We start from the raw sequence: 15,740 nt of genomic DNA on the forward strand, positions 1-15,740 counted from the left end.
ACACGACACGCTCCTGAAACTGAAGTTCTTGACACAGTCACCAGGCTTCTCCTAAAACCAACCCCCACACTTTGCTCCGTGGCCCTGCACTGCGTGCTCAAAGGTATTTGTGAACCGCCACAGAATGAAACAGAACCAGACAGGAACAGCACCAAAGGCGGGTGTGCGGGGCCGGCCTGTGGTGTGGCCACCGCCCGTGATGCTGGCAACCTCATGGGCACAGTGTCCTGGCTGCTACCCTTCTGAGCCAGCTCACTGCTAACAGCCCGGGAAATCAGCAGGTGATGGTGCAAGTACCAGACTCCGTCCACCGCAGTGGGAGACCCGGAAGAAATCATGGCTCCTGGCTTCGGCTGGGCCCAGCACAGGTCATTGCTGCCACCTGGGGTGTGGACCAGCAGATGGATGACCTGACTTCCAAACATAAATAAATAAACCTTTAAAAAAAAGCCAAGTGTGCAGAGGGAAAACTGTGCTTATCTGCACTGCCAATAGTCACAGCACCGCACGGCGAGCTGATGCTAGATGCAGCAGCAGCGTGTCTGAGCTGCAGGTGTGGAAAGCCCCACGCGGGCAGGGGTCTGGCAGGGACAAGCGCTGCCGTCACAGGCAGGGGGTGCTGTGTCAGCTGGCCTCAGTCCACCTGGGCCCTCCACAGCACACGGGAGCCAAAGACACCATCTGATCCAGAGAGCAGCACCTGCAGCCCTCGCGCATCTCTACCACCTCCCAGTGGTCAGGAGACAGCACGCCTGGGTGGCTCCGCGGCCACCACCCCACCACCACAAGGCATCTGGCAGTTGCAACCCACTTGGACTCAGCGCTGCGGCAGCACAGGTGTCAGCCATCAGGGGCACGAAAGCAGTGGCTGTGATGCACCCTGGAGACCGTGTCAGCTCCATGCCTGTGAGATTTGGGATTTGTTTCTGTGACTCTTCCCCCAGTCCTGTGCTGCAGGTGGGGTGGTAAGGACAGGGCCTGCTCCCAAAGTGCCAGCCACGGACCCCCCGACAGGTGCAGCAGCAGCCCCTAACCTCACAGTTCCCCAGGGTTCCAAGGACGGGGATGGGAGAGACATACATCGTCCAGTAAACGCTGTGTGCCTTCCCCTCTTGCAGCTCTTACCGGGCAGTTGGTACGTGCGTCACCCAGGGAGCTTCAAATCCCCATGAAGCACTGGCAGCCAGGCCACAGTGGAGATACTGGGTCCACACAGACAGCAGGGGGCCAGGTCACAATGGAGACACTGGGTCCACACAGACAGCAGGGGGCCAGGCCACAGTGGAGACACTGGGTCCATGCAGCAGGGGGCCAGGCCACAATGGAGACACTGGGTCCACACAGCAGGTGGCCAGGCCACACTGGAGACACTGGGTCCACGCAGACAGCAGATGGCCAGGCCACACTGGAGACACTGGGTCCACACAGCAGGTAGCCAGACCACAATGGAGACTCTGGGTCCACACAGACAGCAGGTGGCCAGGCCACACTGGAGATACTAGGTCCACACAGCAGGTGGCCAGACCACAATGGAGACACTGGGTCCACACAGCAGGTGGCCAGGCCACAATGGACACTGGGTCCACACAGACAGCAGATGGCCAGGCCACACTGGAGACACTGGGTCCACACAGCAGGTGGCCAGACCACAATGGAGACACTGGGTCCACACAGACAGCAGATGGCCAGGCCACACATGGGGACAGTTGGTCCACACAGCAGGTGGCCAGGCCACAATGGACACTGGGTCCACACAGACAGCAGATGGCCAGGCCACACATGGGGACAGTGGGTCCACATAGCAGGTGGCCAGAGCACAACGGAGACACTGGGTCCACACAGCAGGTGGCCAGGCCACACGCAGGGACAGTAGGTCCACACAGACAGCAGGTGCCCAGGCCACATGCGGGGACAGTGAGTTCACATAGACAACAGGCAGCCAGGCCACATGTGGGGACATTGAGTCCACGTAGGGAGCAGGTCCCCGGGCCACACATGGGGACACTGAGTACACACACAGCACAGGTGCCCAGGCCACACATGGGGACGCTGGGTCCACACAGACAGCAGGTGCCCAGGCCACACATGGGGACGCTGGGTCCACACAGACAGCAGGTGCCCAGGCCACATGTGGGGACATGGAGTCCACATAGACAGCAGATACCCAGGCCACACGTGGGGACAGTGGGTCCACAGGTGGCCAGGCCATATGTGAGGACATTGAGTCCACATAGACAGCAGGTGCCTAGGCCACAGTGGAGACACTGGGTCCACATAGACAGCAGGTTCCCAGGTCACACACACGGACACTACGTCTACACAGAGAGCAGTGCCTGGGGCCACTCACGGGGACACTGAGTACACACATAGCACAGGTGCCCAAGCCACATGCAGGGACACTGGGTCCACAGAGAGAGCAGGTGCCCAGGCCACACAGGGACACGGAATACATACAGCATAGGTGCCCAAGCCACACACAGGGACACTAGGTCCACACACAGCACAGGTGCCCAAGCCACACACAGGGACACTGGGTCCACAGAGAGAGCAGGTACCCAGGCCATACGCGGGGACACTGGGTCCACACAGAGAGCAGTGTCTGGAGCCACACACAGGGACACTGGGGCCAGAGAGCAGGTACCCAGGCCATACGCGGGGACACTGGGTCCACACAGAGAGCAGTGTCTGGAGCCACACACAGGGACACTGGGGCCAGAGAGCAGGTGCCCAGGCCACACGTGGGGACACTGGGTCCACACAGAGAGCAGTGTCTGGAGCCACACACAGGGACACTGGGTCCACACACAGCACAGGTGCCCAGGCCACACACGGGCATTCCTGGGACATTAAACCTGCCAAAAACTAATTCCCACAAATGGGACACATGGTATGCTGAAGGCAAGCACATTATGCTCCCGTGGGAAAGGAGGGGCTACTTAATTACTGCCAGGGAATTTTGAGGGGCTGCACAGAGGAGGTGCGCGTGCTGGGTTCAGATGATGGACAGGATGGCCCCTGGAAAGTTTCCAGGAGGCAGGAGGACCATGTTCCCTGCTGAGTTTGACTGATGGCAGCTGAGGCCCTGGGAAGCAGGGTGCGTGGCCCAGTCCATGTCCAGGGCCTGGGAGCCAGAGCAGCTGAGGCAGTGACCGAGCAAGGCCGGAAGCCCGGGTGCCAGCAGGTCTGAGTCCTGGAGGCTGGGTACCAGCACCTGGCCTCCTGGACAGAGCTGGAGGAGTCCCAGCCCCCAGGCACCGAGTCGCCTCTGCATGTATCCCCTCCAGACCCCCGGCCCCCACATCCAGGCTGGGCCCCCATCTGGCCCACCATACTCCCGTGCTGACCTCGCTGGAACACCCCCGACACACTGCACACACGGCCTCTCCGGCTCCCAGGCCCTCTGAACGCAGTCAGGTCAGCCGAGCGCTGACCCAGGCTTGACCCTTGGGCAACTGAAAAACTCCCAGGACACCAGCAGCTGGAGCAGGAAGGGAGGGGGCCCCTGCGGTCCGCTCTGTCCCCGCGTGGCTCCACAAGTGGGGCTCCCTGCCGTCCACGCCCCAGGCACCTGCCCTCCTCACGCGTCCCAGCCTGGAGGGAGGACGATTCTCCACAGCTCACTCCAGTGCCTGGGGAAGGGAGAAGAGGCTGGGGCAGCCTGGGCAGGCAGAACCCACAGTTCCTGGGAACCTGGGGTGAGGCAGGCAGCGTGGCCTGCGACAGGCTAAACAAGGTCAACAGAGAAGGACGTGTGGGCATGAGCACGGGGCTGGCCTCGCAGGGCCATGTCTCAAACAAGCCGCCTTCCCTACACACGTGAAGGGGCAGAACCCCGAAGCAGTGGCAGTGGCACAGGGACCCCTCTGGAGGGAGGAAGGGCCGGAGTGGAGCATCACTACAGATAAGGACAGGAGCCCCTCACGTGTTGAGGGTGGGAACACAGGCGTAGCCGGTGAGGATCCGGTCCAGGATCCCGGGGGAGTCAGAACCAAGCAGCCGCCTGCCCCGGTAATCACGTTGGTCCTCACTGCTGCCCGCCTGCCGTGCAACGCTCTGCCCTCCCCGGTCCCGCCAGCGTTGTTCATGACAGCCCAGACACGGAGGCAGCCGGAGTGGATTCGGCAGCAGACACACCACATGGGGAAGGGGAGACTGCTGTAGACAGAGAATAAAACGGTGGTTGGGGCGGGGGGGAGAACGCGGGTCAGGCAGGCTTCCGACACATAGGCGTGGACGTCGGTTACCAATGTCACACGGACTCTGCGTTCCGCTCCCACAGCAGTAGCAGTTGCTCGGGCCACACCAACATGTCACACTGTGCGCAACCCCAGGCATGCCACACACTTGCCTGGAACGGCCATGTCACCAGGTGTAGACAGCAGGTGCGGCTGCTCGGGCCACACCAACACGTCACACTGTGTATAACACCAGGCGTGCCACATGCTTGCCTGCAATGGCCATGTCACCATGTACAGACACAGCAGGTGCGGCTGCTCGGACCACACCAACACATCACAATGTGTATAACATCAGGCGTGCCACACGCTTGCCTGCAATGGCCATGTCACCATGTACAGACACAGCAGGTGCGGCTGCTCGGGCCACACCAACACGTCACACTGTGTAACCCCAGGCATGCCACATGCTTGCCTGAAACAGCCATGTCACCAGGTGCAGACGCAGCAGGTGGAGGCTCCAGGAGTTGGGTCCCTGCCACCCATGTGACGACCAGGATTCAGTTCCTAATTCCTGGCTTTGGCTTGACACAGCCCTAACTGCTGTGGGCATTTGGGGAGTGAAACTGGATGGAAGATCTCTCGGCGTCTGTGTGTGGCCTGTCTCTCTGCCTTTCAGATGAACAAAAATTAAACACAAAAAAAATTGTAAAAGAAGAAAAGACCCGCAGGTTTGTCCAAGAACCACTGGTGGCTTGCAAGGGCCTCAGGCCTGTGTGGATGACAGCAGTGAAAGCAAGGGCCAGGCATTCGCTGCACCGTGCACACGGCCTGGCTCCCGCGCTCACACAGGACGGTCAACCCCAACGCCGTAAGCCGGTGGTACCAGAGGGTGGACGCAGGTGATGGTGGTGACAGTGGGCTGGCGTGTGCCCTCACCGTGTCCTGCCTTGCCATGGGGACCCTCCTCCGCGTGAGCTCCACCACTGCCACCCTCTGTCTTCGCCAGAGGCAAAATCCAACTGTGAATCAAAACAAACTTCCTTTGCCCACAGGTAGCCATTCTGCTGTAATAACCAAAAGCCGCCCGTCGAGACTGAAGCAGCATGGGTAGGAAGACAGGGGCGGGGCTCACAACAGCTGCTGTCCAGAGCGGCCCGAGGCACAGCATGGCTGGAGGGACTGGAACAGACAGGGTCCAGCAGGGGACGGGGCCGACCCAGAGCGTCATGGGGGGGGGGGGGGGGGCGCAGGGGACACAAGTGTCCTGAAACACAGCAGAGAACAGTGGCACAGCAACGCAGGCGAGGGCTGCCTTGGAAGGACGGCACCGTCACGGGTCTGGCTTCCAGAAGACGCGTGGGAAACAGCTCACGGGCAGCCGCTGCTCTCTCCAAGTTGAACTGCAGACAGTGAAAGGGGTTTTCGCTGAGACTCCATCACGCCGCGCAAACCAGGAAGGGAAGTGGAATTCAGAGGGAGGGAAGGAGACACTGATCTGCGTCCACATGACACCTCTGATAGACACAGCCACGCAAGGCCTGGAGGGCCGGGTGCTCACTGCTCAGCTCTGCGCTTCCAGACAATGCGGACATGGCTGCGCCCGAACCTGAGCTCAGAGGTCACATGGTGTCTGGCCAACAGTGATCGGAAAACAACCACACAAGTCCTCCAAGACCCCGCCACCGAAAAATTACCTGTATATTCTTTTGCTACTGTGGTGGTTTTCATATCTGGGTCAAAGATGGCAAAATAACTCCTAGACTAGCCCAGGACAAACTCTGGCCATGTCTGTAGGAAGCTCAGTGCCCACGTTCTGCTGCCCGGTGTGACCTTGGGTTTTCAGAAGGGCACACACCTCAGCTGTCGGCCAGAAGAGGGAGGAATAAATATTGGGATCTGCCCTAAAGGCTGCTGTGGCCCTGTGCTGAGACAGGTGACCCACTGGGACAGGTGGCTGTGGCCCTGTGCTGAGACAGGTGACCCACTGGGACAGGTGGCTGTGGCCCTGTGCCGAGACAGGTGACCCACTGGGACAGGTGGCTGTGGCCCTGTGCTGAGACAGGTGACCCACTGGGACAGGTGGCTGTGGCCCAGTGCTGAGACAGGTGACCCACTGGCACAGGTGGCTGTGGCCCTGTGCTGAGACAGGTGACCCACTGGGACAGGTGGCTGTGGCCCAGTGCTGAGACAGGTGACCCACTGGGACAGGTGGCTGTGGCCCTGTGCTGAGATGGGTCACCCACTGGGACGGGCAGCTGTGGCCATGTGCCAAGACAGGTCAAGCAATTCATGGCCTTTCAACATAGAAAATACACAGAGGCCAGCGCTGAGGCGCAGCAGGTGAAGCCACCACCTACAATGCCAGCGTCTCATACGGGCACCGGTTCAAGTCCGAGCCGCTCCACTTCTGATCCAGCTCCCTGCTAACACTCCTGGGAAAGCGGCAGCAGATGGCCCCTGTGCCTTTACCTCTGCCACCCTGTGGGAGATCTGGACGAAGTTCCTGAATCCTGGCTTCAGGCTGGCCCAGGCCCAACTCCCAGCCACCGGGGGTGATAACCAGCAGATCAAAGCTCTCTCTCTGTAATAGATAATAAGTCAGTCTTTTTAAAAACCCACTCCCAGCACACATGGTGTGCAGCACTGGTCTGTGCAGTGTACCTCCCAGGAGCTCCGGCCACACCTGTGCCTGGGTGCCCACGTGGGGGCTCTGGACACAGGCTTTCCCACACACGGAGCACCCGTAACCACCCTGTATGCACTGGTCTGTTTCCTCCCCTTTACAGGTTCACATTAACGCCGAGTTTGGCCAGCGTGGTCAGCGGCATCAGGACAGCAGTCAGTTAACCCGAGTGTCCCCTGAACTCATGGAGCTGCCCCCTCCTGGCCTCGCGGCCCCTTCCCTAGCCCTGCCCGGGACACTCCGAGCTCTCCCCTGCCGCTCTCAAGTCTGTTACCTGATGACTTTCCCCAGAGCCCGTGCAGCATCACCAAGGCTCCAGCTCAGCCCTGTGTGCCCCAGGGGCCTCCACCCCACGCTCCCCCAGACCGCTGCAATGGGCCATCGCCACAGCTGTGTCCCCACTGAGCCCTGCACCACTTCCCATGGCCTTCCCGGGCAGACCTCCCGAGCAGCCTGTTGCCATCTCGCGCCCCACAAACCCAGGGGCAGCAGGCACCACACAGGCTCTGCAGTACGCTCAGAGAACAGACACGCCCAGCCCTTGCCATCAACCTCCCGCCCACATCCTGTGTCCTCCCCACTCGCCTCCCACCAGCCCCAGCTCCAATCCCTAATGCACAACACCAGGTTTGAGCCTCCAGGCCAGATGGCCAGCCATGTCCTGCTCCACAGCCCCTCAGCTGAGAGGGTCCAGGCAGCCCCACAGGCCCCTCTGTAGCCCCTACACAGCCAGGCCCACCTCACCCATGGGCCAGCCAACACGGGACTGGAGCTCCCTGCTCTCCTGTGAAGCCACCCACGGCCATGCACAGAACGAGAGCCCCGCCTAGCAGCCCTCTCACACAGCAACTACCTCCACCCGAGGCCTCCATGAACAGGCAGGTCCCACCGCGCGTTCCCGGTGTGCTCCCCACCCACAGAGCAGACCACCGTCTGCACCCAGTGCAACACCCCCTCACTGCAGGACCCCTGCCACCTCCAGGGACCACCTGGCTCCAGCCCACCCCTGCAAGGGCAGGTTCCCTGGGAAAGTCAGAGCCCGGCCCCAACGCCAGCCTCGGCGTCTTCTGTGAGAGCCACGGCTCCGCCAAAGAGAACAGCACGGGGTCACGCTCGACACAGAGAGGGGTGGAACGTGGGCCCGTAGGCTCTTCCTGTGGGAGAACTGCCAACCGTTTAAACCTTTCACGTATGTGAGAGGGAGAGAGCGCAAGAGACTGAGATAGCTCCCATCTGCTGTTCACGCCTCAGATGCCCACAGAAGCCAAGCCTGGCTCAGGCCAAAGCCAGCAGCCAAGATCCCACATGGGCGGCAGAGACCCAAGTCCTTGAGCCACCACCTGCTGCCTCCCAGGGGTGCGTCAGCAGGGAGTGGAGTCAGGGGTCGGAGGTGAACCCTAACCCAGCCCTCCCACAGGGGACACAGGTGTCAACCCCAGGCCACTCCATCACTGAGAAAACAAAGCCAGTAATCAGAGAGAGAGGGCACGGAGCAGCCGACCGCCTTGGAGGCACGCCGCCCCACTAGCTGAGGCTGCCGTGAGGCCCTGGCTCATGGCCGGCTTCCAGCCATCTTGGGACAGGCTAGCTGTCAGTTCTCAGAGTTGGCTCCAACCCTGCTGTGCAGTCAGTGCTTCTGACCCGGCTGGACCCTGCTGAGAACACAGCCACTCACAGCTCTGAAACCCACACGGGAGGGAGGGCGAGAAGGGAAGACGCGCTCCACACGGAGACACTGTCTACACAGCAGCCACACTGCGCCGGTGTCTCCCAGCCCATGCTGGGACGGGAAGCTGGACGTGGCCGGGGCCCGCAGTGTCCCCCACCGTGCAGGAAGACACTGCCAGCCCACATGGCAGAGGAAAGCAGCTCCCCGCTGTGGAGAAAGCGTCTACTCATGGAAGCCCCGGCACTCGGGCGCTGCGGTGCTTCGGTGAACAGGGAAGTCCTGCAGCTTTTGCTGACGGCCCGCCCAGCGCACCTGCACTCAGAGCACCCGCGGCACCACAGCCCGACAGCCCTCACTGCACTCCCGCCGCCCACGGGCTGCACTGGCCCAGGGGCCTGCAGTGCTACTCCCAGAACTGCAGCAGGCGCGTCGCTGGGGAGCTGGTTACGGGAGGCGGCTCAGGTCCACAGCCGGGCCATCCTCACCTTCAGACACCACTGCTGGAAGTCCCAACACACGGCACACAGGTGGGATCACGAATGGGGGGTTCACTCCCAAATCCCTCAGATGTGTCCCCACCCGCCTGTCCTGACCCTGCCACGGCCCCCTTCCCCAACCTGGACAGTGCTGCTCCTAGGAGCAGGGTCTCGGGGGTAGGTCTGGTTGTATTCAGTCTCTGGGTACCTCTCAGTCCTATAACAGTTTCTGGGGTGTCCAGACACAGACCCCGGATGTCAACAAAGCTGCCACCAGTAGGGCCCCTCCGCCTCCCCAGCCCGGGCACGTGGCCATGGCGTTGGGAGGAGCTCTGGGGGCCATGAGGCTGCAATGGGCAGCCAGGGCCGCAGAGCCCGGCCGGGAGACAGCCTGGAACACTCGGCGTCCGGCTGTTTCCCACCCAGTCGTGGCTGTGCCCGCTTCACGCCCCGTGGAGCCAGCCCGGGGCCGCGGGCTGGAACCCTGCCACGCAGCACAGCGTGCAGGGCGCACAGAGGGGACCAGCAGAGGGACCCGGGCGCTGGGCCAAGCGCCCCCGCTGCTGCGAGAAGCAGGAGCGGGAAAACGGACGCCCCAAGGCTGGACGCGGGCTCCCCCAGCACCTGCGGGGTCACCGGCTGGCCCGCCCTGGCCGCGGCGCAGCACTGCGGGAAGGGGAGCCCACAGCTCCGCCGCCCAAGCACTGCTCAACGCACACAACCTTCAGTTTTCTAGAATTCTCGACAGCGCCTGAGTGTGGAGGAGAAGTAACGGGGACTTCAGCCTGGGTACTGACGCCCTGACATCTCTTCCACCTCCGCCCGCCTGGCTCCACCCCTCAGCGCTGCTGTGTGCGCTTCGCGGCAAGCGCCCGGCACCCGGCTGCCTTCGGTGTCCCACAGGAAGACGCCCGGCACTTCCGGCCTCACAGGAAGACACCGGGCACACGGGTACCTCCGGCCTCACAGGAAGACGCCCGGCACTTCCGGCCTCACAGGAAGACACCCGGCACTTCCGGCCTCACAGGAAGATGCCCAGCTACTTCCGGCCTCACAGGAAGATGCCCGGCTACTTCCGGCCTCACAGGAAGACGCCTGGCACTTCCGGCCTCACAGGAAGACGCCCGGCACTTCCGGCCTCACAGGAAGACACCCGGCTACTTCCGAGACCTCATAAGTAGGTACCTGGCACTTGGCTACTTCCAGAACTTCACAGGAAGCCAGGAAAGCCCGCAAGATGCCCACACAGGCCTCGTGGCACCCGGCTACTTCCTGTCAATCCAGCATGGGCTGCAGTCCACCTGGTTCTTGGTCCAGCATTGCTCATCCTCGCTGGCTCTGGCCTCAGCTGCTCCACTTCCTCGAACCCAAACACGGAATTCAGCAGGAAGCCACCTTCTCCCAGGCTACGGTGACCCCGCCACCATGAGACAGTCCCAAACCTCAGCACCTCAGCCCCGACGGGGCACTCCCCAGTGACGTCCTCTCCGACCTTCCCCAAGGACTCAAGACCAGAGTTCCAGAACCTTCCACCTTTCTTCCCATCTCCCACGGCGGCCCCTCCCTGCCTCCCAAACTAATCAAGGAGCCGGCTCTGCCTCCAGGGTCACATGCCAACCTCCCTGCTGTGCCTCGGCCAGGGCCTGGCCGTCACAGGCTCCCGGGGACACATGGAGGCTGGCTTTGTGTCCTGGAAACCTGCACACACCAGGCCACGGCTTCCTCGGACAGACGGTTGTCCTGGTACAGTACACAGATATGCGCAGCACAGATTAGCCACCTGTACCTCAATCTTGCAGCAAACACAAAGAAAGGATCAGCTGGGCCACGTTTGTGCTCCTGGTCTTCCTGGAGCAAAACCACACAATGCTTAGCGGCAAATGAAATTATTTTGCAAACCCTGATCCTCAGAAGGCCACCCCCAACACAGGTCCTGTCCTCCCTTCACGGGTGTGGATGGCACTGCTGTGACTCGGTGTGGTAACTGTATTACAAAGCTATTACTGGATGAAATGAAAATGGAAAACAATTTAAATGCCTGTCTAAAAAGACTCCATTAGAATGCAATTATGAGAAATGACACGGCAAGATCACTGAAATGCGAGTCTGGAAGGCACAGCTAGGAAACCATTGAAGGCTTGTGGGGGGACGCACGAGGCTGAAGAAGCTGCAACCCACGCAGCAGGCAGCAGCCACGGCCAGATGACAAGCCCGGTGCTGCAGGTGCCGGGAGCCTCTCGCAGGCCGGAGCTCCCCCGGGAGCTGCATCACCAGGGCTCCGGTAGGAGGGCGTGGGGAGGCTCTGCACCCATCAGCACCAGGAGCGAAAAGCAGGACCACAGCACCGGAGGTTTTACTCTGGGGATGCCTGCAGCCGTGGAGCATCCGCGTGGGGGAGCTGCGGCAAAACCTAACAGACTCAGGGGCCTTCACAAAGCGTATGGACAATGGAATTGAAAGATCAGGTTAGGACGAGGGCCTCTGGCGACTCCTGGGACGCCTGCATTCTGTGTGAGAGGGCCCGGGCATGGGTCCCCCCCTCTGGTTCCCACTTCCTGCTGTGCACACCCTGGAAGACAGCAGGAGACAGCCCAGCTGAGTCCCTGCTCAGGCTGGACAACTGCACGGGGTTCCTGGTTCCTGGCTTTGGCCTGGCCCAGCCCCAGGCATTGCCAATACTTGGGGAGTGAACCAGAGGATGCGACTCCAATAATTTTCTTAAAGCTATGTTTATTTGGACACCAAAGATGTTTGAAATCCATGCATGTGTCTTTCATAATATGCATTCCCGCAACTTTCCTGAGGCCCCCTCATACACAGGGATTTCGAATTTTTTAAGTTACCATATTATCACCATAAAGTTTCTCAGGTTTATGTTTATTTTATTTCTTCTCATCTACCTGAAAGGCAAACAAGAGAGACAGAGAGATCTCCCATGTGCTGGGTCACTCCTCAAATGCATTCAGTAGCCAGGGCTGGGCAGGCAGAAGCCGGGAGCCCAGAACTCCACTTCGGTCTCCCAAGTGGGTGCAGGGGCCCACGCGTTTGGGCCATCTCCCCTGCCTTCCCAGGCACAGCAGCAGGGAGCTGGACAGAAAGTGGAGCAGCCGGGCCTCTCGCAGGAGCTCCGACAGAGGATGCCTGGGTCCCACCCTGCAGCTTACTCCGCAATACCTACCCCTAACTTCAATCATTTTTGCACCCAAATAAAGTTATCTTTTCACTCCACTTTCCCACAGACATTTGAAACGCCCTGGTCTGTTGAGCCCGCACTTACATTGGGTGGGGACAATCGCCCACCAAAAGAAAACAAATAAAAGACAGTGCTGGATAGACACGGATGGACCAGATCAGTGATCCTATGTTCTCTGGGACTCACAGACCTCACACGTCTGCATTTTGGTGGCCAAAAACTCTCACCAATCCACCAGCAAAAATATGCAAAATGTGTCCCTTTACCCTCCATAGCTTGCTTCCACAAATCTATTTTTTTTCACAAATCTATTTTCTTTGGTTAGCATTAAGATAAGCAACACAAAGTAACAACACGGGGTTAAAGACGTGCTGTCCATGAACAGCTCCTGTGTCACACGGCAAGGCAGCAAACAAGACAGCTGATTTTACTCAGGGACGATTTCCCAGCATCAGTGACTGTGACATTCATTTATAAGGCCATTAGGTTTCCACAAACAGAATCAGGTCCTTTTGTTCTCGAGCCTTGGTTTACACAGCCCGGGCCAACGCAGGTATTAAGAATACCTGGCTTCTACAGGTTCCTTCCACACACAGGTTCAGCAGGCACACAAATGTGTTCCTGTGGCAGAATCTGCGGGGGGTTCAGAGTCTCCCGACTCAGACAATGGGACGCCCCTGCCACGGTGTGCCTGCTTCCCAGCCCCTCGCGTTCCTCCCACAGAAAACGGGAGCCCTGAGCCCAGCTCTGTGAGACGGTGAGCCTTGAGGGCCAGGCAACCTGAAACAAAAGTAAGACAGGCTGTGAAGAGGCCATGCTAACCTTGAGCAGGTGTAATTTAAATACTGTAATGATCTGAAATCGCTTTTAAATTATTTCAGGAAATGAAGTTTGTTTAGGTACAAACCTTGAAAAATATTTTTTAAAAAGCCACTCAGAGAAAATTCCGCGAATGGGGCTCACTGGAAAAATAAGCAAACAGCTACCCACAGATCACAGGAAACCTAAACATCACCAGGATCCCGAAGGCTGTAAACGCAGCACTTCCCAGCACCCTGACCTCACACGTGTCAGCACCGTGCAGCCGCGGGCTCTACGTCCAGATGGGGACCAACCAGTGTCCCACAGCAGCTCTGTTCATCGTCCAGGGCAGATCCACAAAGACCTGCCACGGTGCAGGTCAGAGCAGACCCATCCCCCAGGGCCCCGGCACCCACTGACAGCTGGGTAACAGGTGGCCACACACACGTGTTCACTGCACCATTGGTTTGGTTCTGAGCGTGTCTACGATTTCTCCTCATAAAAAATTCTGTTGGAAAAAATGCAGCTGGTGCTGTGGATGAAGACTAGCGATTCTGTATGCCAACATCCACGCTCGACAAATAAACCAGGGCCAGACCCGCCCGCCCTGTGCCCGCCACACTCACCGAGCCATCCCGACCCCGAGTTTGGGATGCACAGGTCCGTCTCGGCGCTGGGCAGCACGAAGCCCACCACAAACACCTCCACGCCGTCGGCCATCACAGCCATACCCAGGACGAAGAAGAGCAGCCACTGGAAGCGGCCGTGGCCACACTCCTGCATGATGAGCTCGTACTGCTGGGCCAGCTCCTCGTCCGCTCGCCGCTCTGACTCCAGCTCCCGCCGGTCCTTGTACTGGGGGCCGGGGGGCTGTCCCACGACCATGACACTGTCCTTGGCCTGCGGCTCGCTGGGGATGCCCTGGTACTCCCCCTCATAGATCTCGTCGTCCTCATCGTGGCCCTCCGTGGCCTCGCTGGAGCCCTCGTCCTCCTGGGTGTCCCCGGGGTAGGTCTCCCCCCCGGGGAGGTCGTCCTCGTCCTGGAAGCGGTGGTAAGACCTCTGTGTGTAGCCATCTTGGGCCTGGTCCACCGCCTGGTGCACATGCTTCCTCACCTCCCTGGCGACAGCCTTGGCGCCCTGCACCAGTGACGTCCTGTCCTTGGGAGCCTCGTCCATCTCACCGAGGGCAGCGGGCAGCAAGATGGGCACTCTTAGCCTGTCCGGGGCTTTCCTCTCTGGGCTCGAGACAGACCTGTAGAAGGAGAGAAGCGGGGTCACCGTGGTCCCTCTCTGCACCCCTCCCCAGCGGCCGGGGTCCCGTCCACTGACCGTGCTTCCCTCTTGGGTCCCAGGGCCATGGCCATGCAGGACTGGCACCCACAGCCCCCAGTACTGTTTAAGGAAGTCTGTCCCCAGGGTAACACTGAACAGCCATTCCCAAGAATAAAACAGGGCAGGTGCACCTTTAAAGAACACCCAAGGCAGCTTAGACGTGCGAGGAGGCGTCACCGTGACCCGGAACACAGTCATGCTGCCCACTCTCACCCAGCACGCTTCGAGGGAGAGCCAAGCATGGCCTGGCTCCTCACTCTGAGCCAGTGAGCAGCTGGCACACAGCATCACGGCTGCACCCGGGGGGCTTCCCTCCCCCACCTGCACCATGCTCCCTTCCAGCACAGGTGACAGAGACCACGAGTGCACCCCCAAGTTGGCAGCCCCACCTGCAGGAAACTGCACCGCCCATCCAACAGCTCAGATGCGTCCAGGCTGCCGAGTCGGAGCCCATGGTGGTGGTGGGACCCGCCCTTCACCTGCCACCCAGCCAGCCACACAGCTGAGTCCCGGGTGTCACAGCTTCACCCCTGCAGCCAGGCCCTCCCCTGTCTTCACCTCTGCCCCTCCCACTCCTCCCACTGCCACTCCGGGCGCCTGCTGTCTCGGGTACCACAGCTGACATCGTGGGGTTTTCTTTTTCACCAAGAGGCCTATACTTTAGCTCCTTGAACCTGGGCTGACCACACGGTCACCTGCAGCTCACCTGTGCACTGCACCCTCTCCTGGTGGCTGCCCTACCCGGCCACAGACGGCAGAACGGTGGACAGGTCACTTCCCCACCATTAATTCCCAGTCCCACGCTGTGAGGCCACCTGGACATCCTCCTCTTTACAGCCCTTGGCCAGCAGCTACTACAGAGAAACCGGCAACCAAGACAGGACAACGTCACACGTGATGGACCACAAGTCGCCTGCCCACACTGTTGGCACCAGCGGCAGGACAGACGTGCAGCTGCACAATGAAGCTAAGCAAACGACTACAAGACTTCTCAACACACGCCTGCAGGGTGGGCGTTCCTCCCGTTTCTTTTTAGAGGCCCGTGCTTTGAACACCGACAGAACGCACGCGTTGAGCCCAGCTGACGGTGCCAGTCCTCCCGCCCCCGAGGCGCTGCTCTCGGTTCCTCCTGGGCCACTGACAGCCGAGATGCTGCCAAGGGAGGCCAGAGATGGGGCCGAGGCATGGCTGACCCTGCCCCCACGCCAGCGCCTCGTCGCAGCAGGAAGCCCCCGGCCACACCCAGGTGCCTGGATCCACGTCCTGTCTGCCCTGCTGGTCCAGCTCCCTGCCGACAGCCTGGGAGGCAGCCGGTCACAGCCCAGCTACCTGAACCCCGTCACCCGGCAGGAGACCTGGGTCAAGTTCCAGGCTCTTGGCTTTGGCCTGGCCCAGCCCTGGCTGC

General features: G+C 60.5%; 1 protein-coding gene across 1 annotated transcript in view; it reads right to left on the bottom strand.

Moving 5' to 3' along the window:
- The window catches only part of SV2C (synaptic vesicle glycoprotein 2C), a 114,058-nt gene that overhangs the window by 75,372 nt on the left and 22,946 nt on the right, over positions 1 to 15,740 (bottom strand). Inside the window, exon 2 of the mRNA XM_062212040.1 lies at positions 13,627 to 14,255. Coding sequence (XP_062068024.1) covers positions 13,627 to 14,179 — 553 coding nt within the window. The 5' untranslated portion in view covers positions 14,180 to 14,255. The remainder of the gene's footprint in view (positions 1 to 13,626; positions 14,256 to 15,740) is intronic.

This window comes from Lepus europaeus, chromosome 15 (assembly GCF_033115175.1).
Source record: "Lepus europaeus isolate LE1 chromosome 15, mLepTim1.pri, whole genome shotgun sequence".
Classification (NCBI taxonomy): Eukaryota; Metazoa; Chordata; class Mammalia; order Lagomorpha; family Leporidae; genus Lepus; species Lepus europaeus.